This window comes from Halichoerus grypus, chromosome 14 (genome assembly GCF_964656455.1).
Source record: "Halichoerus grypus chromosome 14, mHalGry1.hap1.1, whole genome shotgun sequence".
NCBI classification, from domain to species: Eukaryota; Metazoa; Chordata; class Mammalia; order Carnivora; family Phocidae; genus Halichoerus; species Halichoerus grypus.
This window is the reverse complement of record NC_135725.1, coordinates 64,705,411-64,727,352: the sequence shown is the minus strand read 5'-3', so window position 1 is coordinate 64,727,352 and position 21,942 is coordinate 64,705,411. Positions and strand designations below refer to the sequence as shown.

At 43.3% G+C, this 21,942-nt stretch overlaps 1 protein-coding gene across 7 annotated transcripts in view; it reads left to right on the top strand.

Annotated features, from left to right (window-relative positions):
* Nucleotides 1–17,911, top strand: part of PGAP4 (post-GPI attachment to proteins GalNAc transferase 4) — a 32,709-nt gene extending 14,798 nt beyond the window's left edge. For 6 of the 7 annotated variants that reach the window (XM_036065896.2, XM_036065899.2, XM_036065894.2 and 3 more), the window contains exon 2: nucleotides 1,062–6,824. In XM_036065896.2, the coding sequence (XP_035921789.1) occupies nucleotides 1,139–2,350 (1,212 nt within the window). In that variant the 5' untranslated portion in view covers nucleotides 1,062–1,138 and the 3' untranslated portion in view covers nucleotides 2,351–6,824. Of the gene's footprint in view, nucleotides 1–1,061; nucleotides 6,825–17,852 lie in introns of those variants that run through there. The other variant, XR_013443780.1, reaches the window with a different exon arrangement.
* Nucleotides 17,912–21,942: the final 4,031 nt, after the last annotated feature.

The following is a 21,942-nucleotide window of genomic DNA, read 5'->3' as shown; positions in this document are numbered from 1 at the left end:
TTCATTTCTGTGTATCCCTCCCTCCTTCATTGCAAAGCTGCTCATGGACCTTTCTTCAGATATTTCCTCCCCTCCCACGTCTGGGGCTCTGGAGTTCACTTGCATATGGGAGATACTGATTCCTATGGTAGTGCTATAAAAAATAAAATGGGAGAACAATCAGAATTAAACTAAGATGCAGTTTTAAGTATAGTTTCATGAGATTAGAGAAATAAGAATGGAAGATTTTGACAAAGACATCTCAGAGAATCCTAAAGAGTCCTTTTCTTGTTTGGGATGTGCAGAAAAGACAGTTTTCAGAAACTGCTCTGCATAGTCAGTCAATACACACTTGCTTTGGAATTTACTTTAAATGTGTATTTGCTTTGTGTCAAGTCTTGCTTTTTCTTTTTTTTTTTTTTTTAATGTTTTTAGTGACACAATTTTATTTTTTTTTTTTTAAGATTTTATTTATTTATTTGACAGAGAGAGACACAGCGAGAGAGGAAACACAAGCAGGGGGAGTGGGAGAGGGAGAAGCAAGCTTCCCACTGAGCGGGGAGCCCGATGCGGGGCTCGATCCCAGGACCCCGGGATCATGACCTGAGCTGAAGGCAGACGCTTAACGACTGAGCCATCCAGGCGCCCCAAGTCTTGCTTTTTCATCTGTTTTAAGAACACAGGTCTATGTAGCTGCTGCATCGAAATAAGGATCTTACTAGCCAACCTGGTGACTTCCTGGCACATTGTAAACCCAGCTAACCATCTGAGGGTGTGGCAACTTGCTTGGATACACCAAGATTTCCTTACTCATAGAAATAATGAAAGAATCCTGGAGATCATTAACCCACACAACCGAAGAATAGTGTACTGGAGAAAATACTTGGAAGTCTCTAGTAGCTACAACTTAGAATTGGAATCAGTATCTCCCATATGCAAGTGAGTGTATTGGAGAAAATACTTGGAAGTCTCTAGTAGCTACAACTCCCTGGGTTGATATGTGCTGCATCCTGTCTCTGGATTGTTTTTTTGTTTCTTTGTTCTTTAAGGCCTCTTACCATTCTGTACTTGTCTCTCTCTAGGTTTGACTTGTGCAGATTCGGGCCTGCATTCCAGGATGGTTTGTTCTTGGGACCAGACCTGACCAGAAGTTGACCTCATGAGCACATCAGCCCCTCCCGCTGCCATGCTCCTCCGGAGGCTGAGGCGGCTCTCCTGGGGCAGCACCGCTGTCCAGCTCTTGATCTTAACGGTGGTGACGTTCGGCTTGCTGGCCCCCCTAGCCTGTCACCGCCTCCTGCACTCTTACTTCTATTTGCGCCATTGGCACCTGAACCAAATGAGTCAAGAGTTCCTGCAGCAAAGTTTGAAAGAGGGCGAAGCTGCCCTCCACTACTTTGAGGAGCTGCCGTCTGCCAATGGCTCGGTGCCCATCGTCTGGCAGGCCACCCCCCGCCCCTGGCTGGTCATCACCATCATCACTGTCGACAGGCAGCCTGGCTTCCACTATGTCTTGCAGGTGGTGTCCCAGTTTCACCGGCTTCTGCAACAATGCGGCCCCCAGTGCGAGGGGCACCAGCTCTTCCTATGCAATGTGGAACGTAGCGTGAGCCACTTCGATGCCAAGCTGCTGTCGAAGTATGTCCCGGTGGCCAACCGCTATGAGGGCACTGAGGATGATTATGGTGATGACCCTTCGACCAACTCGTTTGAGAAAGAGAAGCAGGACTATGTCTATTGCCTGGAGTCCTCCCTGCAGACCTACAACCCAGACTATGTCCTGATGGTGGAAGACGACGCCGTCCCGGAAGAGCAGATCTTCCCAGTCTTGGAGCACCTTCTGCGGGCTCGCTTCTCCGAGCCGCACCTCAGAGATGCCCTTTATCTGAAGCTCTATCATCCCGAGAGGCTCCAGCACTACATCAACCCAGAGCCCATGCGGATCCTGGAGTGGGTCGGCGTGGGCATGTTGCTGGGGCCCTTGCTAACCTGGCTCTACATGCGGTTTGCTAGCCGTCCAGGGTTCAGCTGGCCCGTCATGCTCTTCTTCTCCCTGTATAGCATGGGTCTGGTGGAACTGGTGGGCCGGCACTATTTCCTGGAACTGCGGCGGCTGAGTCCTTCCCTGTACAGCGTGGTCCCTGCCTCTCAGTGTTGCACCCCCGCCATGCTCTTCCCTGCCCCTGCGGCCCGCCGGACCCTCACCTACCTGTCTCAGGTGTACTGCCACAAGGGCTTCGGCAAGGACATGGCACTCTACTCACTGTTGAGGGCCAAGGGGGAGCGGGCCTACGTGGTGGAGCCCAACCTCGTGAAGCACATCGGGCTCTTCTCCAGCCTCCGGTACAACTTTCATCCCAGTCTGCTCTAGAGTGCCAAGAAATGCCTTTCTGAACTTGGCCGCTTCTCGGTGATTCCGATACCGAGTTCTTTATTTCGACATGGTTGCTTGCAGTTATTTCATTGTTTCATGTTGTTAGGGATCTAGGCACTGAGACAGCTGAGAACGTACACGTCAAGAACCTTGGATTTCGTAACTCTGGCAGGAGTGGATGTTCGCCCCGAGGCGGGACCCCTCTCCCTCCACACAGCCACGCTGCCTCATGGAGTCTGACCCGCCCGCCCAGGGGGCATTTAAATACCAGTTGTGTTCTGCAATCGTCGTCAGCTCTGCTTTGTGATCGAGCTTGTGACTGCCAGAAATATTGTGCACAAAGATAATGACCGTTTTAGGATTTTAAGGGTAGGATTTGGTGAAAGGTGAGATCCTTTCGAAGGGATTTCTTTCTCACTGGGCATGAGAATGGATGTATGTCTAGAACATATGTCCAAAGAGGCAGGACCATATTGGCGGGTTCCATTTGTTTTTTGACCTGGTGTAGTAAAAGCCGGTAAAAGCCGTTGGCAGGGCCTGACGACTTGGCGGCAGGTGATCTTGCTTCTGTTACGTGGTGTTTCTTTCCCATGCATCTGTAGTGTACTGATGGTCAGTATTGTTGTGAGAACTTTAAGGCACAGCAAGATCTGGAAGCGCCTTCTGGATCATCAAGGTCAGACTGCTTATGTTCAGTAGTGATTTCATATTGAACGTTTCTATCATATTCTGATTCTTTGAAAATTGGACTTTGAAGGATGATGTAAACTGGGTGAGCTCTTTACTAAGAGCATATCCTTTTCCCTAACTTTGCTTGCTAACCGTTCAACCTCATTATTTTTTTCCTTCTGGTTATCATGATGTTAGAGAAGCAAAAGCGTAGACTGTGAAGTCGGAAGGGCCTGAGTTTTTATTTCAGATCTCTGCCATGTCCTAGTGATGTGCACTTGGGCAAGTCATGACCACTCTGAGTCTCTGTTTCTTCACGTGTAAAATGGGGATGGCCATACCTACCTTTGAAAGTTGCCTTGAGGATCAAGTGACAGAACGTATGTAAAACACCCAGCAAGTGCTCACTTAGCCCATGGAAGGCACTTGGCAAATGCTAGTTCTTTTCTCTCCTGTAATGAGCGTATAACACTCAAGTGTATTTTGGATAAAGATATTAGTGATACTGCTTCAAGTGTGTAGTAGGGCCCTAGGGCTCCCACCCGGGGGGTAGCCATTCTGGACCAAACTCCTAGAATAAAGGCTGGCTTGTCGTTGTGATTTGTGAAGGAGATGTAGCTCAGCTTTCACCTGGCGCTGCCTCCAGCCAAGACAAAAGTAATGGTTCGTTCGAACTGGAAATGATCTGAGACTGGTCTTGAGCTTATTCCAAGACCTGCGTCTGAAAACTGCTCTCCTCCAAAGTTACACTTAAATGTCCCCTGACGATACTTACCAAGCCAGAGGCCAGTAAGTCCCCTCGTGAAGATGGATGTGGACATCGGAGGTCAAGCGTTGACGGGTCGTTTCAGCGCCACGGCTTCATTTGCTTTTGAAATTTCCAGTGAGCTTCCATCCGGAGACCCCCTGGAGAGCACTGAGACAGGACCTGGGAGTTCCACACCATGCTTTGCAGATGGACAAACTGAGGCCAAGGGAGGTGAAACCGCTTCCCCAGGGTCGCTCAGCTGGACAGCAGCGGACTTCCAGCTCCGGCACTTTTCTCTTAAGCACATTCATTTTCTAAATATCCATGCCGTCAGCATCTCTTTTGTAGAACCTGATTGTAACCTGGGCGGAACAATGTCTCTGTAAGCTCCCATGGTAGAAACTCATTGTCCTGTAGGTCTTGGGGAACCAACAGGTCTACGTGTGTGTTGTGTTGTTCTCGTGAGACGTCATGTGTCGCTCAGTAATGTCCAGAGTGAGCAGAGCTTCTGGATGACTTGTCAGGATGTTCAGATTCCACTGCTTCATTCATCCTCTCCCCATCCCTGGCTCATCCCATGTTCGGGGACAGAAGCACCCCTGGCCTGCAACTCTAAATTAGAGTCTGTTGCATTAACGATCGGATCTCCTCGGGAATGTTTTTTGCCCAGCAACAGGAAAGTTACATCTAAGCTAGCTAAGCAGAAGATAGGGAATCATTGCTGGTTGATATTTCTGCTCTTTCGGATTCAGTTGTCTACCGCATGCAGATATCTCCTCCCTTGACTCCTTCATTCTGGACGGCTAAAGCCATCTTTGCCTTGTCTAATTTCCTACGTATCCACTAAGATGCCTTCCCCCATCGATCTTAACTAGAGCCTACTGTCTTTGGACATTTTCTGCAGAGGCAAGCTCAGTTCTGCTGTCTTATCCTCACCCTCTTCTAGATCTCCGTCCCTTTTGTCCCTCATTCCTAGAGTCCAGTTTTTGTGTGCTGTCCTTGGTTAGGACAGCTGGCAGCTTTACACCAAAGCTGAAGTCTCGTTTAATCCTAAGCAAGGGGGCTAGAGGAGAACTAAAGGACATAGGTCACCAGGAGGGTGAAGGTCTCTAACAGAACCTGCTCACCCTTCAGGGTTTAAATAATTGTCAGGCCTAAGAAGTTCCCTATTGCGACTGGGTATATTTGCATAGACATATCAGTTCAAATTAGAACACCTGTTCCACTGAGGCATCCTGAGAAGACTTTTGTCATTCTCTCTCATTCCTTTTTTTTTTTTAAGATTTTATTTATTTATTTGACAGAGGGAGACACAGTGAGAGAGGGAACACAAGCAGGGGGAGTGGGAGAGGGAGAAGCAGGCTCCCCGCAGAGCAGGGAGCCCGATGCGGGGCTCGATCCCAGGACCCTGGGACCATGACCTGAGCCGAAGGCAGACGCTCAACGACTGAGCCACCCAGGCGCCCCTCTCTCTCATTTCTGTGGATGGACTTTTCTAATGTGAATAGTATCAAAACTACACACACACACACACACACACACCCCATTTTGGAGTCCCAAGGTAGCCATTCACAATTATGGGCTGTTGGCTTAAAAATTCATAACTGATTTTGTTGTATTTCTTAAGTGGAAACATTTGAATTGTGCATTCCTTTTTATTGTTGTTTAAAGAAAAAAGGGTGAGAATGCAACCGTGCAACTGGAGAATACAAATCGGATTAATATGATGATAGGATTAATCTAATTTACCTTGGATACACTCCTTATTTGGTAGAACTTATTTAGTTGGTAACTTAAATTTGGGTAGAGAGGCATTCTAACTGGAGTTGATTGCTGTGGGATTTTTATATACCCTATGAAACATTGTGAGTTACAGTAGTACACAATATGAAGTTGGCTAATTTTAAGTCACATGAACCACTTGGATATTTTTATCCCAACTACAGTGAATTTGCTGAGAAATGCTCATTAACTGGCACGGGTTTTGTTTTTGTTTTTAGGTTGGATTTTATTTGGAAAACCTTTGGGGGCTATGTCAAAGATGATCGATAATGTAATTAAAAAGTACTTAATGTATTAGAACTGCAGTGGAAATGTGCTGTGGCTTCCAGCTCTCTCCAGGACTTGGGTTGTAGCATTGTCGTGAGTCATCACTCTTAAGAATGGGGATTTTTGGCTTAGAACTTAACAGATTTTCTTGATTTTTTTCCCTAATGCCCTACACAGAAATGTGAGTGAATGAACTGATTCAAAAGAGGCAGCTCTACTAATAATCTGGGGTAAAAGCAGATGAAAATCCAAAGCCAAATGATGAATTTATGCAAAAGAAACACGGAACAGATGGTGTAAGTATGTAGGAATGGGGTAGCTTTAAGATGTCTGAGAGATGGAAGAGGAAGACAAAGATGTAGAGTGAAGCAGAGGATCTCGCATTTGTCACCTGTTTCTGTGTGTCCCAAACTCCATATGTAATAAATTCCTTTTTTTTTTAAGATTTTATTTTTAAGTACTCTCTACACCCAACATGGGGCTCAAACTCACAACCCCAAGATCAAGAGTCATATGGTCCACTGAGCCAGCCAGGCGCCCCTGTAATAAATTCTTCCTGTGTGTCCCACTGTCATGAAATCTTTATAGGACCAGCCTATGGAGAATGCATAGGAACTAAATAATGAATAGTCAGTGTTCTAGATAAATAGTTCATTACTTTGCTAGGACCTGGCTTCCTACTGCATTTAGAATAAAATTCAGCCCCCCTACATTCCCTTCCAGGCCAGGTGGAATCTTGCCCCTGCAAACTGTCTGACTTATGTCTTATTACCACTCCCATCCTTGTTCTCCAGGCTCTAACCATGCCAGCTTGCGTTCACTTGCTTAGACTTGCTGCACTGATTCTTACTGCAAGGCCTTTGTGTGGCCATCCTCTCTATCTGGAACACTTTTCCTGTGGCTGAATCTTTCCTATAATCTAGGCCTCAACTTAATTTTAATCCTTCCCAATAGACTTCCCATCCTCTCTAAAGCAGTCGTCCCCCTTCCCGACCCCCAGGCCCATCTATCACTTACCCAGTTTGATTCTCTTCAAAGCTCTTGTCATGACTGAAATTCCCTTATTATCTTGGGATATTTCCCCCTTCTTCTCCCCCCACAGGATATAAACTTCCCAATATCTGGACTCTTCCTTTTTATTTATGCTGTATGCCCTGGAACAATACCTGACACATAATAGGAAATGAGTGAATGAAAGAGGAAGGAAGGAAGGAAAGAAAGGCAAGCAGGAAGGAAGGGAAGAAAAGAAAAAGAAGGGTAGAAAGGGTAGAGGGGTCCACAGTGGAACTGCCTATGGAAAAGAGAAATACTAGTAGAAGAAAAAAGGGACTAGGGAGGAAAATTTAGGAGAGACAGAGTAGAGTCCAGGTAGTGAGAGTTGGTTATGATGTACAATTCTGACTCCACTGAAAAGCTTTTTACATGCATTCCAGGCAGAGGGAATGACAAGCACGAAAAGGAACTTTTGACACCAACCACACAGCTGCTGTTTTGGGTTGTTATGGTTTTATTTCTAGTGTGTGCATTGGGAGTTGTGGGGGCGGGGAGGGTCCTGTGTGTTACTGTCAGGCGAAGGCTGGGATTTTCCCTTCGGGCTGCAATCTTCCTGGTGCTGCCAGTGGGAATCATCTAGATATGAACACCACGCATGGTGGGTCCATGGCCTCTTCTAGGACTTTTAGGCCAAGAGGCTGGAAAGAGAGTGACAGAACAATCCCCACACTGTACCGGTGAACTCAGGTTATAGGGGTGAGTGGCTCTGGGTGGTAGGAGTGGTCTTTGGCAAAACATTATATGATTTAACACAAACCAAGAATAGAGACGTAAAGCTTCCCAGAGACGAGACGTGAGGAACAGGCCACTCTTAGAGGATCGTTTTTCTTTCTTTTTTTCTTTTTTTTTTTTTTAAAGATTTTATTTATTTATTTGAGACAGAGAGAATGAGAGAGAGAGAGAGAGAGCACATGAGAGGGGGGAGGGTCAGAGGGAGAAGCAGGCTCCCTGCCAAGCAGGGAGCCCGATGTGGGACTCGATCCAAGGACTCCAGGATCATGACCTGAGCCGAAGGCAGTCGCTTAACCAACTGAGCCACCCAGGCGCCCTGAGGATCGTTTTTCTGATACATGACTTTTGGGTTATTTTCTGTTCTGTTAGCATGGCTTTGTTTATTTTTTTTTTAAAGATTTTATTTATTTATTTGACAGAGAGAGAGACACAGCGAGAGAGGGAACACAAGCAGGGGGAGTGGGAGAGGGAGGAGCAGGGAGCCCGATGTGGGGCTCGATCCCAGGACCCTGGGACCATGACCTGAGCCGAAGGCAGACCTTTAACGACTGAGCCACCCAGGCGCCCCGTAGCATGGCTTTGTTTAAATGGGAATTCTCCGCAAAAGTTGAGTCCTCTGCAAAACTCATACACTGGCAACACTTTAGACAAAGAATATATGGCACCCCATTTGGTTTTATCCAGAAAAAGATGTAAGCTCTGGCATTGCTGTTACTCCAAGACCTGGTTGCTTGTACAGTTAGCAGCCCATATTTTATTTTATTTTTTTAAAGATTTTATTTATTTACTTGACAGAGAGCCCAAACAGGGGGAGCAGCAGAGGGAGAAGCAGCAGAGGGAGAAGCAGACCCCCCGCTGAGCAGGGAGCCCGATGTGGGGCTCGATCCCAGGACCCGAGGATCATGACCTGAGCTGAAGGCAGACAGACGCTTAACCGACTGAGCCACCCAGGCGCCCCTAGAGGCCCATACTTCAGAAACACAAGTCAACTAGTCTGTGTAGATTTCTTTCGAGCACCATGTTTGGGCAATTCCTCTTGTCCTTCTCAACCATACTTTGCCAGCCCTAATATATCCAGAATCCATAGCCAGCTAGGGTTCACCAAATGAAGGTTGGCTTCCATCTAGCTCCTCCTGCAATGGAGTTTATGATAAAGGAGGCAGGGTCCCTGGAATCTACACGTGGAGTGCTCTCCTTTTGAACAAGAAGAGGAAAAATCATCTAAATTTTAAAAGTTATTAAAAAAAATAATGGTGTCTATCACATTCATAATCATAGTTCATGTATTATTCTGCAAGGAATTACATCAAGCAAAGTAATCATATGTAAATCTAAATATAGTGTTTTATCTCCATCTTAAAAAATGCCTAAATCACATTAGCAATATTCATTCAGATGACTCAAGTTGTTTTCTCATTTTAAAATGTTTTCCCAGTTTTACTGAGAAATAATCGACATATATCACTGCATAAGTTTAAGGCATACAGCATGCTGGTTTGATTTACATATATTATGAAATGATTACCATGATAGGTTCAGCTAACATCCGTCTTGTCATATAGGTACAATAAAAAGAAAAAACAAGAAAAAAACTATTTTTTCCTTGTCATGATTTTTTTTAATTTCACTGCACTATTAGCTGAAACACCCCACTCTGCAGAAACACACTCCCATATCTGAAACAGAAAAAGCTTTGAAGAGATTAGAATCACATTATCTTTCATTTTATCAGTTAACACCAGAGGAAGAAAACTTAGCCAAATTAACCCCTACAGTCACGCTTAAATATGAATCCTCACACTAAGGCAGAGACACACATTAAAATTCAAAATTACATCTCATACATCAGGAAGGTGCGTTGCAAATTTTGCAGGTTGGTTTCAGTGCAGGAGATGGTTGTAGCATAAGGATGCATTTAGCTGCAAATAACAGAATCCAGTCTCCCAGGGCCTCAGGCAATAATGATGTTTGAGTCTGGAGAAGGCAGGCTCAGTAATGCAATGGTGTCATTCAGGACCCAGGTTCTGTCTCTCCTTCTTGTCCGCCATCTTTCGCTCATTGGCTACTGCAGCTTCGAATACTACATCCTCACAGGGCTACATTCAAAGATGGAAGAGACTGGGGTAGAAAAAAAACTTTCTCCTTGTGAAGTTCTATGTTTCTTTTCCAGGAAGAACAATTTCAGGACGTCTCCCTGAGACCTCTCCTTTTGTTTCATTGGCCAGATATGGGCCAGGCCCTCTCTTTGACCAGTCCCAGGCAAAAGGAATTTGGATAAACCCAATCCCAAATCCCTCCATTTTAGCTTAGGTGGGGGCTTATCTTTCTTGACCTCAAGGGCTCTCTACCCATCACCCAAATAGAATGGGGCTTTTGTTAGCCAGAAAGATGGATGTGGATTGCTCATGGTCAAAATGTGAACAGTGACGGACCTGTTTCTGGAGGAAGTAGTCAAGACTTAATATTTTTCCTGCACAATCAGTTCTAGAATTGCAAGCTCTCCCCAACAAAAGATATCCCCCCAATTCAGTCAATTAATACTAGTGACACCTAGTCTCACCAGCCTGTGAGTGCAAATGAAGTCATGTTAACATTAAATAATGCAGTTTCCTTTGTTGACACACTCTTCCCCACCCCCTAAAATCCTCACTCAAATATTTCTTGAGAACCTCCAAAAAGGTACCTTACATGTATGTGTCACATAGCAATTTGCTATCCACAATTACCACACAGCATCTATCTTGTCTTTCCTCTCCTATTCTGGCCCCACACTGCCTGCAAAGTAACTCTAAAGGGCCTCTCCTTTCCCTGCTATGGTAGTCTGTGCCAGGGTTACTATTTTTTAATGCTTACCGAACTATCAGTCCTGGAGGCTAAGCCAGACTTTGGCACAACAAGAACAAATGCTAAAGTCTCAGCAACAAAGGTTTATTTCTCACTGCCATAAAATCCAATAAAGATCTGGGCAACCCTTTAGGACAACTATTTTCCATGTAGCAACTCAAGAATTGAGGCTGAGAGAGGTTTCACCATCATGTAGCTGCCCCATCAGGAGCAGGAAAACTCCTTGGTCAACCAAGCAGGCTTAAAGAAAGATAAAGAAAAGACTTGCTCGTTACTCAACAGCTCTTTGCGTCAGACTGCAAATGGCCAGAGCCGTGGCCTCATTGAACTGCAAGAGGGCTGAAAAGTACAGAGAGGTCCTCCATATATATGAAAGAGGAGAAGAACAGTAGTGAAACAGTATTTGGTGAACAGTAGTAATACCTACTTTACAGGTCAGTGCTGGGTTCTGGGAAAAAGTGGAAACAATGACCCTCTCCATTTTTGTTTTTTAAGATTTTTTAAATTTATTTATGTATTAATTTAGAGAAAGGGAGAGAGAGAGAGTGCAAGCAGGGGGAGGGGCAGAGGCACAGGGAGAGAGGATCTCAAGCAGACTCCCCACTCAGCACGGAGCCCTATGCGGGGCTCAATCTCAGGACCTGAGATCACAACCTGAACCGAAATCAAGAGTCGAACTTTTAACTGACTGAGCTACCCAGGCGCCCCTCTCTCTCCAGTTCTGTGCTCTGTTTTGTCACCTGATCCTCAAATCAGTACTGCTTATGTCCAGAGTCCCAGAAACTTTCTCATGAGTAAGCTCCATTGTCAGGGTTTAATCCATCATTTTTTCTTTGTTAGGAGCTTCTTTCTTTCTTTTTTTAAGATTTTATTTATTTATTTGGCAGAGAGAGAAAGAGCACAAGCAGGGAGAGCAGCAAGCAGAGGGAGAGGGAGAAGCAGACTCCTTGCTGAGCAGGGAGCCCGATGCGGGGCTCCATCCCAGGACCCTGGGATCATGACCTGAGCCAGAGGCAGACGTTTAACAACTGAGCCACCCAGGCGCCCCAGGAGTTTCGACATAGTCCAAGAATGGGGACATAATCCTGCGCCATCTCTCTCTCTCTTTTTCATGACAAATCGGCATACACCCCTTTGTTTCTAATCCTCCTTCAGACAGTGTCTGACGTGTTCACTACTGTATCATTAAGTCACAGCCCAGTACCTGGAACTCCAAAGTGTGTTAATGAGTGGATGGCTGGAGGGATGGAAGAGGGGGGCGGATCGATGAATCATAGTTCTGTCTCCACCCAGAGAGGAAGCTCAAAGGAGGCCTGTTACCACTTTCTATTTACCTCTGGAACCTCTGGCACTTCGACCCTAGCTGCGGTCCTTCTATCTTGGACACCATTTTTACCTCTTTTTTGGGGGCTCCCTTTGGACTGGGACCTTGTTTAAGATTAACTATGGGAGGGTGAGCGTTTCAGTTTAGTGGCTGAAATCCTAGCACTCAGACAACTTCAGGGATTCCTAATTAAGGGATGTGCACGTGAGAATAATAACTACATGGAAAACGAAATACCTTTTTATTAACTGATAAGTAAGCACCCAATTGTCTGCCAGGGCAGACATCTTGGTTAAGCCAAATTAGATTATGCTGTTTAGGCCTGTCACTCGGGGGTGATGGAAAGGTCTGGAATAGACCAGATGCAATTGGTGCTGAGGCACTTAGGTAGAATGGTGAACGGCCAGGCCCCAACCCAGTGCACTGTAGTAAAGGGACTGTTTGCAGAAGAGGGAATTTCAGCTGGGACGGTCCACCCTCTCGTAGAACGGTGTTGGTAACGTCCCTGTGCTTTCAGAGTGTGAGCAATCCCTCCTCCCTCCAGAAGCAGCTGGTGAGAAGGGTGGACAGAAGGTGTGGGAGCAGCAGAGGGAGCAGAGACGCTCCCTCCCCTCCCCTACAGGCCAATGTGGAAAAGGGAGGGGAGCTGGCTGGGGATTCCCCATCTCCTCTTCCCCTCTTCCATGCCTAGCTCTTTACCCTTCTTCCTCTTGAATGCCATCTTCTTTCTCCCCTTTGCCCAAACCCTTTGGTCCTTTACACGGGGTCACACCCATTCCACTCCATGACAGACTGTCTCCAGAACTCCAGTCTAGGCCACTGTCCTCGCTCTACTACACCTGTTTGTTAGAGATAAGTGCAAACTGTAGGCTTATTACTGCATTTTTGTACAAAGTCCTTTTTTTAAAAAAAAATACAAAACTTACTACACATTAACACTGGTATGTGGATACACTTTCTAATTTTTTTAAGATTTTATTTATTTATTTGTCAGAGAGAGAAAGCACACAAGCAGGGGGAGCAGCAAGCAGAGGGAGAAGCGGGTTCCCTGCTGAGCAGGGAGCCCGATGCAGGACTCGATCCCAGGACCCTGAGATCATGACCTGAGTTGAAGGCAGATGCTTAACTGACTGAGCCACCCAGGCGTCCCATGGATATGCTTTCTTTTGCCTATACATGGGTTTCTGATCAAGTGGCCCACTATGAACGTTCTTGGGAGCCTTACCACAAGGAATAGCCTGCAGCTAGATTCTGCCACTGAGCTAAGGTCCCCATCTCCTTTACATGTTTGCTATGAAAATAACAAAAAGTTCTTCCATAATCATAATGAAAAAAAAGTAACTTGGGGAAAAAAGACTGAAAGTTTGGCCATGATAGAGGCACTGTGAGAGGAAAGACTTTGGATGGGGCAGAGTTAATATTTCCCTGCCTGGCTTCTTTCTCTCAACCCCTCCCACTCTCTCCCAATTATATGCCATTATTTCCCCCATTCACCTTCATTTCTGCTAGCCTGAGTAAGTGTAAAGAGTCTTTGTCTATGCCATAAGTACCAACCTATTTAGATAGCTGTTGGTTAACATCGATCTTCTTCGGTTTCCAACTAATTGTGCTGTTTATCTAATAGTTCTGTCAATAAAATTTTAGAATAGAAAAATAGAGAGCAAAATGCCTCAAAGCATTCTCATAACTGCAGAAACTTTACAAGGAAAAAAAAAACTGAAGAAGCTAAAAGACAAGTAACATACAGACACTCCACCCAGAAGATGGCAAATAAGCACATGAAAAGATGCTCGAAGTTATTAGTCATTAGGCAAATACAAATTAAAACCACAATGAGATACCCCCACACATGCACTACATGGCTAAAAAAAAATTTTTTTAATGACCATACCAAGCGTGGGTGAGGATGTGGAGCAGCTAGACTCTCATACACAGCTGGTGGGAACATAAGATGGGACAGCCACGTTGAGAAACCAGTAGGTGGTTTCTTGAAAAGTTCAACATACACCTACCATTTGATCAGCTCCGGCCATTCCACTCCTAGGTATTTATCCCAAGAACAATGAAAACATATGTCTCCATGAAGACTTGTACATGGATATTTATAGAGCTTTATTTATAATTTCAGTTAAAAACTGAAAACCACTCAAATGTCTATCTGCAGCAAGCAGGTAAACACAGAAGGACATCCGTCTAATGGAATACTAGTCAGCAACGAAAAGCTTGAATATGGGTGAATCTCAAAATAATTACGCTGAGTGAAAGAAGCCAGAGCAAACACACACAAAAGCATGTATTGTATGAGGTCATTTGTGTAAAACTCTAGAAGATAAAAACTAATCCCTATAGGGACAGGAAGCTTGAAGATGAGATGGGATGAGGTAGGGAGGAAGGGTTTATAAAGGTACATGAAGAATATTCAATATCTTGATTCAATATCTTGATTGCAGTGATGGTTTCATGGGTGTATACGTGTCAAAACGTCAGATGTTACACTTTACTAATGTGCAGTTTTATTATGTCAATTATATCTCCATAAAATTGTTACTTAGAAAAGACTCACATAGTGGTTTTTGCACCAGACAAAGATGAAGAGGTGGCTTGCATCTTTTCATTAAGTTTCAAACCGCTCTTGAAAAGCTCTTTTCAAGAGTGTAGGTCAGCAGAGAGGAGGGTGAATGTGGTGGGTTATCTATCACCTCACTGTGCTTTGATCTGTTGGTTTCTTTAGAACTTCTCTAAAGACTTATTTCAAAAAAGCCCAGATTTAAGAAACAATGGAAAAAGCCTTTAAAATTTGCTGGATCATCTGATCTTTAACGCCCACTTAGTTATAACATTTTATGAATCTAAAGTTCTATAAATGAATTACGTATACTATCCCTTTGATTTGAAGATGCCCTCAAGTATAAAAGACATGCCATATCTCAAGCTTTTAACAGCTTTTTATGGAGGATAAAAGCAAAAGCAATAAAATTACACTTCTTATGAGATTCACTCCAACTTCAAAAATATTAGAAAGTACGATAGTCTTTGTAGCAAGTAGTCCCAAGGCTGTCGGGAAGGATGCATAGGGCCCGCCTTTGTAAGCTCAAGGTGCCCCTGTGTGGTCTCAGCACTGTGGCTAGTCTCAGGCACAGTCTCTCAATGAAGAAGCAGCACATTAAAACCCCAAACTTCATACTTAGTATAAGTTTCCTCTTTGCCTGGAATCTGTAGAAGCCCTGATGCTAGGGTTGTACCCAGAACCCATCTTATCTTTTAAAAATGTGAATTGGTTTCATTTATGCAAATTGGGTCACAAATCATCATGGAAATGCAAATCAAAACCACAATAGGATATCACCTCACACCTATTAAATGGCTATTATCAAAAAGACAAGAGGGGCGCCTGGGTGGCTCAGATGGTTAAGCATCTGCCTTTGGCTCAGGTCATGGTCCTGGGGTCCTGGGATCGAGTCCCGCATCAGGCTCCCTGCTCTGCAGGAAGCCTGCTTCTCCCTCTGCCTCTCCCTCTCTCTCTGTGTGTCTCTCATGAATAAATAAATAAAATCTTAAAAAAAAAAAAAAGACAAGAGATCACAAATGGTGGCAAGGATGTGGAGAAAAGGGAACCCTCATGCACTGTTGGTGGGAATGTAAATTGGTGCAGCCACTATGGAAAACAGTACAGAGGTTCATCAAAAAATTAAAGATAGAACCACCGTATGATGCAGCAATTTCATTTCTGGGTATACATCCGAAGAATTGAGATCAGAATCTAAAAGAAATATCTGCACTCCTGCAGCCATTGCAGCATTCTTTACAATAGCCAAGTCATGGAAGCAATCTAAATGTCCATCAACAGATGAATGGACACAGAAAATGTGTTGTACACATACGATGGAATATTAGCCTTAAAAAAAGAAGGAAGTCTTGCCAATTTTGAAAACATGGATGAACGGAGAGGAAGTAAAATAAGCTAAACACAGACAAACACTACATGATACCATTTATATAAGGAATCTAAAATAGTCAAACTCATTGAACAGCGAGTAGAATGGTGACTTCTAGCATCTGGGGGTTGCTGGAGGGGGAAACAGAAAAGTATTAATCAAATGGTAAAGTTTCAGTTAGCAGTGAGCTTATACCAATGGTACACTTTAAAACTTGATAAGATCTTAGGTTAAATCTTCTGTTAAACCTTGGGGTGCCTGGGTGGCTCAGCTGGTTAAGCAGCTGCCTTCGGTTCAGGTCATGATCCCAGGGTCTTGGGATTGAGTCCTGCATCGGGCTCCTTGCTCAGCGGGGAGCCTGCTTCTCCCTCTCCCTCTATTGCTCCCCCTGCTTGTGCTCTCTCTCTCTGTCAAATAAATAAAATCTTTAAAAAGACAAAAGAAAAAAGAAAATCTTCTGTTAAACCTTTGCTAAGATCTTATGTTAAACGTTATCACATACAAAAAGTAATAATAATTAAAGAGGGTGGGAGGAAACTTTTGGAGGTGATAAATATGTCTGGTATATATTGTGGTGGTTTCATGAATGTATACTTATCTCTAAACTCATCAAGTGGTATACATTAAATAAGTACAGCTTTTATATGTCAAAAAAGAAATAAACCAAATTTAAATTAAGTGAGAAAAATTGTCCATATCTCCCTTCATTTAGATATCATACAAACTGAGAGACTCCATCTTAACTTTCCACTGAGACAATCAGAGACTATTTTAGACTTCCTTATGTAAGAGTATGCAAATGGAAACATTGACAGATTATAAAAATATACATGATGAAAAGAAGGAAATCCATCTAGGAATTAGAGACGTATTTTCCTATAAAATATAGTTGCTGCAATTAAATACATTCTAGAAAATTTCTGATTCACGTTTTTGCCAAATTCTCAAGAGAACCTGACTCAACAAATCATGTAGTCATGAAATGATAATGAAAACATTAATAAATAATAAAATGGAAATATCCAAAATTATCTGTTAGTTGTGGTGAGTGGTAAGTATGTCGGGGTCCCAAATTTTTGAACCCTGTCTTGACACCTCCTTTCAATACCTTGGCAAAGGCCACCCCCTTAGAGTACATGTGCACAAGCGACTATTATGGGAAAATCATCCCCAAATCCTGATGTCGTCTATCCTCGTACGTTGGGCTAGGAAATATGACTTGTGCCTAGATGAGTCATCCTCCTGCCTGGTGGGACTTCACTCTGGTTCTTGCTTCATCTTTGAAGAGAAGGAAGCAAATTTTTCGAGTGGGAGGAGGACTCAGACTCCTCCTACGGTACCAGCTTGAAGAGGAGGGAAGCGATTCAATAGGAAACATCTAAAAAGACCAAGAGGCACCCGAGCATTTATCTTAACCCAGTTCTATTGAAGCGATCTCTACCCTGACTAGAACTAGCAAGCACCTCAGATCTCAGAGAAAGAGCACGAGCTCCCTCTAGAGGACAGAGCACAATCCTGCACTTCCCCACTAGGTGCTCCCCATACGCTTACCTGGGATTTTACTTCCCTTCTCCAGAAAAGGCGTGGGAGACTCCCTTACTGCTATGAGCATACCTCTCTTACAATACTTATCACAGGGCATTATTTGTTACAGCCCATCTCTCCCCTGCAGGTGTGAGCCCCGAAGGAAACCAGAAGATGTCATCTCCAAAAATGTCACTTTGACATCAAGATTATTTTGTGTTAAGCCAACCTAAAAGACAGCAGATGCAAAAAGGACACTCTGACCTTCCTTTTTATTCCTGAAAGCAGGAGATGAAAGTCCTGTGTGAAAGATGCCTCCCCTATAACAGAAGGAAAGAAAAATTCTTATCACCAGAGATGGGAGACTAGGCTGAGAGAAATCTGTAAAAACCAACCTTGTTAAACTAACCCTTCCATCTCAGTCACTTCTCCACCATTGACTGTCCCAACGCTTTGTCTTTTCATGTTTCCACAATTTACTACTTTTGCTCAATTAGTGTACGGACATTCATCTCTAACTGCTTCTCTGGGTCTTCATTTTCCTGTGGGGCCTCCCATCTGCATGTGAAAATCTGTTTGCTTTTCTCCTGTTAACCTGTTTTATGTTGATTCAATTCTCAGGCCCAGCTGAGGAGACCCTACGAGGGGAGAGGTCAAGTTTCACCTCCCCTACAGCCCTTGACTGGAACACAGTCGGCTGTCAGCGATGGTACTTGGAGGAATGGAAGCATCTGTAAGAAACAAAAACTGTTTAACCACATTCTTATCTTGCAATGTTCAGTTATTTTTTCTACTTTCTCTTCTGTTCTTTTATCTCTGTCACATACTATAATTAGCATTTTATATGGCCCTTGCATATGCCATATTTCATTGAATTCTTACAGTTCTGTTGGGGGCATATATCTGTGCCTGCCTTTACTAGATGAGAAAACTGACATTCATACTGGTGAACTGAGTAGTCGAAGGTCCCAGAGCCAGGCAGTTTGCCTATGGCCTTTTCTCTGTAGCCCAAGGACAAACATTCAGGAGGCAGCAAGACAGGGATACTCCGAAGTGGATGCCCCAGCAGGCAGTCCACAAACCACAAGAGGTCACTAGGGGATAAAAGACCACAGTTTCTCTGAGCAGAATCTATCTGGCTGAACACATTAATTTTTAGGGTGTTTGTTAGCAATGGCAGGAATCATAGGGACTGAGTGATCTGAGAGGATACCAGAGTTCTGGATTGATTGTAGACAGTGATTTGCCCAAGATGTAAAGGAAAACAGTTCTTTTGCCAATCGTTCCAACAGCTGTTGTTTTAGGAATTATCTTGTCAGCATAGAAAGCGTGAATAGAAAGAAGTGGTTAAGCACCAGGGCGTGGGAGTCATATCTGCTGGGGTCATGTCTCAGCTCAGTATGACCTTGGGCAAGTTACATAAGCTCTCCACTTCCTCATCTGGAAAATGGTGAGGATGAGGAAAATAACCTACTAGTAGAAGGAGGTATGTAACGTGCTTGGTTCGTGTTAAAGGCTAAATAAATGCTAGTGGTTCTTGTGTCCGTGGTTGATAGTGGAGGGGATGTGAGTTCACTTTGGGGCCCTTTAAGTTTGAGGTGGTGGAACATTAAAATGGAGACTAACCAAGAGCAGAGTGAAGTGCGTGCAGTCACAAGTAGCTTACGGAGGGGATTAACCAGATGTTCTCTCTGGGTTATGCAATCTGGAAGTATGTTTTGGGGTCTTTTTTTTTTTAAGATAGATTCTATTTTATAAACAGTAACGCGTTTTTATAAGAACCTTCAGGAAGTGCTACTATAGACATGGATCAGACATGAAGAAAAAGTACATGAGTATAATTAAATGGTATCTATGAGATGCCAAAATATTTAAATGAGGAGATGAGGAAATAGGAGGTTATCTGGCTGACATTTGGCATCATGAGAAATTTCTAAAAATACTTTAATATTCATTTATTCATCCTCATCACATAGCTGCTGCCTTTTTAAAAAAGATTTTATTTATTTGAGAGAGAGAGAGAGCACAGAGGGAGAGTGGGAGGGAGAAGCAGACTCCCCGCTGAGCAGGGAGCCCGACGTGGCGCTCGATCCCAGGACCCTGGGATCATGACCTGAGCCGAAGGCAGATGCTTAACAACTGAGCCACCCCGGCGCCCTGGTTTGGAACATTTTTATTATTCTTTTACGTTTCCCTCACAGAATTCTATCTAAATAGAATTATATATGATATATTTTTAGACTTGGAAGTCTTATTATTCACTGTATCATACTTCTCTGCAACCAACTTAAAAAAAAAAACTTTCTTAGTTTTCTGTAACCTTAAGACTTTAAGGCAGCACTGTTCACAGGTGGCTCTAAACACTTGAGATGAGACTACAGTAAGTAAAGAACTAAACTTTTAATTATATTTTCATTTTAAAATTTAAATAGTTTTCTAATTTCCTTCATAGAGATCTTACCTATTTGTTAGGTTTTTTTCTAAGTAATTTGTGTTGTTTGATGCTCTTGAAAATTACTTTTTTTGGAAAGTTACTTTTTAAAAGATATGTTTTCTGTTTTTTGATGGTATTTGAAAAGACATTTGCCCTTTAATACCGATTTTGTATCCTGCAACCTTACTAAACTATGATTAATTCCTTTTTTTTTTTAAGATTTTATTTATTTATTTCACAGAGAGACACAGCAAGAGAGGGAACACGAGCAGGGGCAGTAGGAGAGGGAGAAGTAGGCTTCCCGCAGAGCAGGGAGCCCAATGCGGGGCTCGATCCCAGGACCCTGGGATCATGACCTGAGCCGAAGGCAGATGCCTAATGACTGAGCCATCCAGGCCCCCCTAAACTATGATTAATTCTAATAATTACTCCATCCAAGCAGACAATCTTATCATCTACAAATAATGAACAGTTTTGTTTCTTCATTTCTAAACTTTATAGTTTTTATTCTTGTCTTAATTCACTGGCTAGGACAATACTGAACAGAAGTGGTGATACCAGGGACCTTTGTCTTACTTCTTATCCTAAACAAAATTTTTCCAGTATTTCACCATTAACGATGATGCTTGCTATTGGTTTTTCATAGATACTTTTATTAAAGGGCAGTTCCTTCTGTCGATAATAAGTCTTGAATCATGAGTTTTGTCTGACAACGTCCTCTAAGAAATGATTATTTTTCCCGTTTAATCTGATAATGTAGCCACTTACATTATTTGATCTTCTCATGATAAACTAAGTTTGCAGTCCTGAGATAAACCCATGTCATGGTTACTTGTTCAAGTTATTGTATTCAACTGGCTAAGATTTTCTTCAGAACTTTTCCATCTATGTTCACTAAAGAGATTGGCTGTAATTGTCCTCTTTCATACTATCTTGTCAGGTTTTGGCTGCAGGTTTATGGAAGTCTCATAAATAAGTTGGGTAGTGTCCGCTCTTTCTGTACTCCGGAATGGTACTGACTCAAATCAGAAGCATTTGTTCCATGGTTCATACAAACCAATAAAATTGTGTGACCTTACAATTATCTTTGTGGTAAGATCAACTTCGGCTTCTATTTCTTTAATGATTATTCTATTTTCTTCTTGAGTCATTTTTGTTAGTTACATTATTCCAGTAATTGCTCATTTTAGCTAGGTTTCCAGATATGTAGGTAACAAGTTTCTTTCTTTTTTGTTTTTTTTTTTAAGATTTTATTTATTTGACACAGAGAGAGAGAGAGAGAACACAAGCAGACAGAGCAGCAGGCAGAGGGAGAGGGAGAAGCAGGCTCTCACTAAGCAGAGAGCTGGACTTGAGGCTGGATCATGAACCCAGCTGAAGGCAGATGCTTAACCAACTGAGCCACCCACGCGCCCCAGTAACAAGTTTCTTGAGATCCTTCTTGCCTTTTTAATACCCTTCCTTTCATTCTTAACATTAATAAAGGAAAAAAGAAGACAAGTAAACAGTCTTGGCAAAGGGTTTGCCATTTTATTCATCTTCTCAAAGAATCAACTTCTACCTCTATTTTGTTTCATTTGTTTCTACTCTTATCTTTTCTTTGGGTTTATTTTGTCTTTCAACTTGAGTAGCTTAGCTCAATTTTCAGTCTCTTTGCTATTGTGATATAAACATTTAGAACAAAAAAAATGTCTTTTACTTTAAACTTTCTGACTCTACATTTCAACTGTGTCTCTTATAAACAGCATATACTGATTTTTTTAAAAATCCAGCATAGGAAATTTATTAATTGGAGACCTTAATCTATTCACAATTATCACAATTGAGTTTTTGTATTTATTTCTACCACCTTATTTTGCACTATCTCTTCTTCCATTTTTGTTTCCCTCTTTTTCCTTTGTTCCCTTTTGGGGGGTGGAATACGACTTTTCTCCTTTATTCTTGAAGCACACGTTCAATCTGTTTTGGAAGTCAGGATGATGTATATCTGTATTTTCACCTACATTTTTATCTGCCTGCCGACGCACGGTTTATATGATTGCCCTTCCTCTGCTCTCGCACGGATGTGCGCGATTCGCTCAGATAGATACTGCCTGCTCGTGGACGGTCCTATGGGCTTGATGCCAAGACTAAGTCGTCAGGTGGCTCCGCTTACTGCGGCCCCCGCAAGTGTTGGCGCTGCTGCCCCTGGCATCCAACTCTGCAGGCTCTGCTTCCGCCGGGGCCACCGCCTCCTCGTGCGCCCTCTGCAGGTCGTCCGGCCTGCTTTCCGCAGGC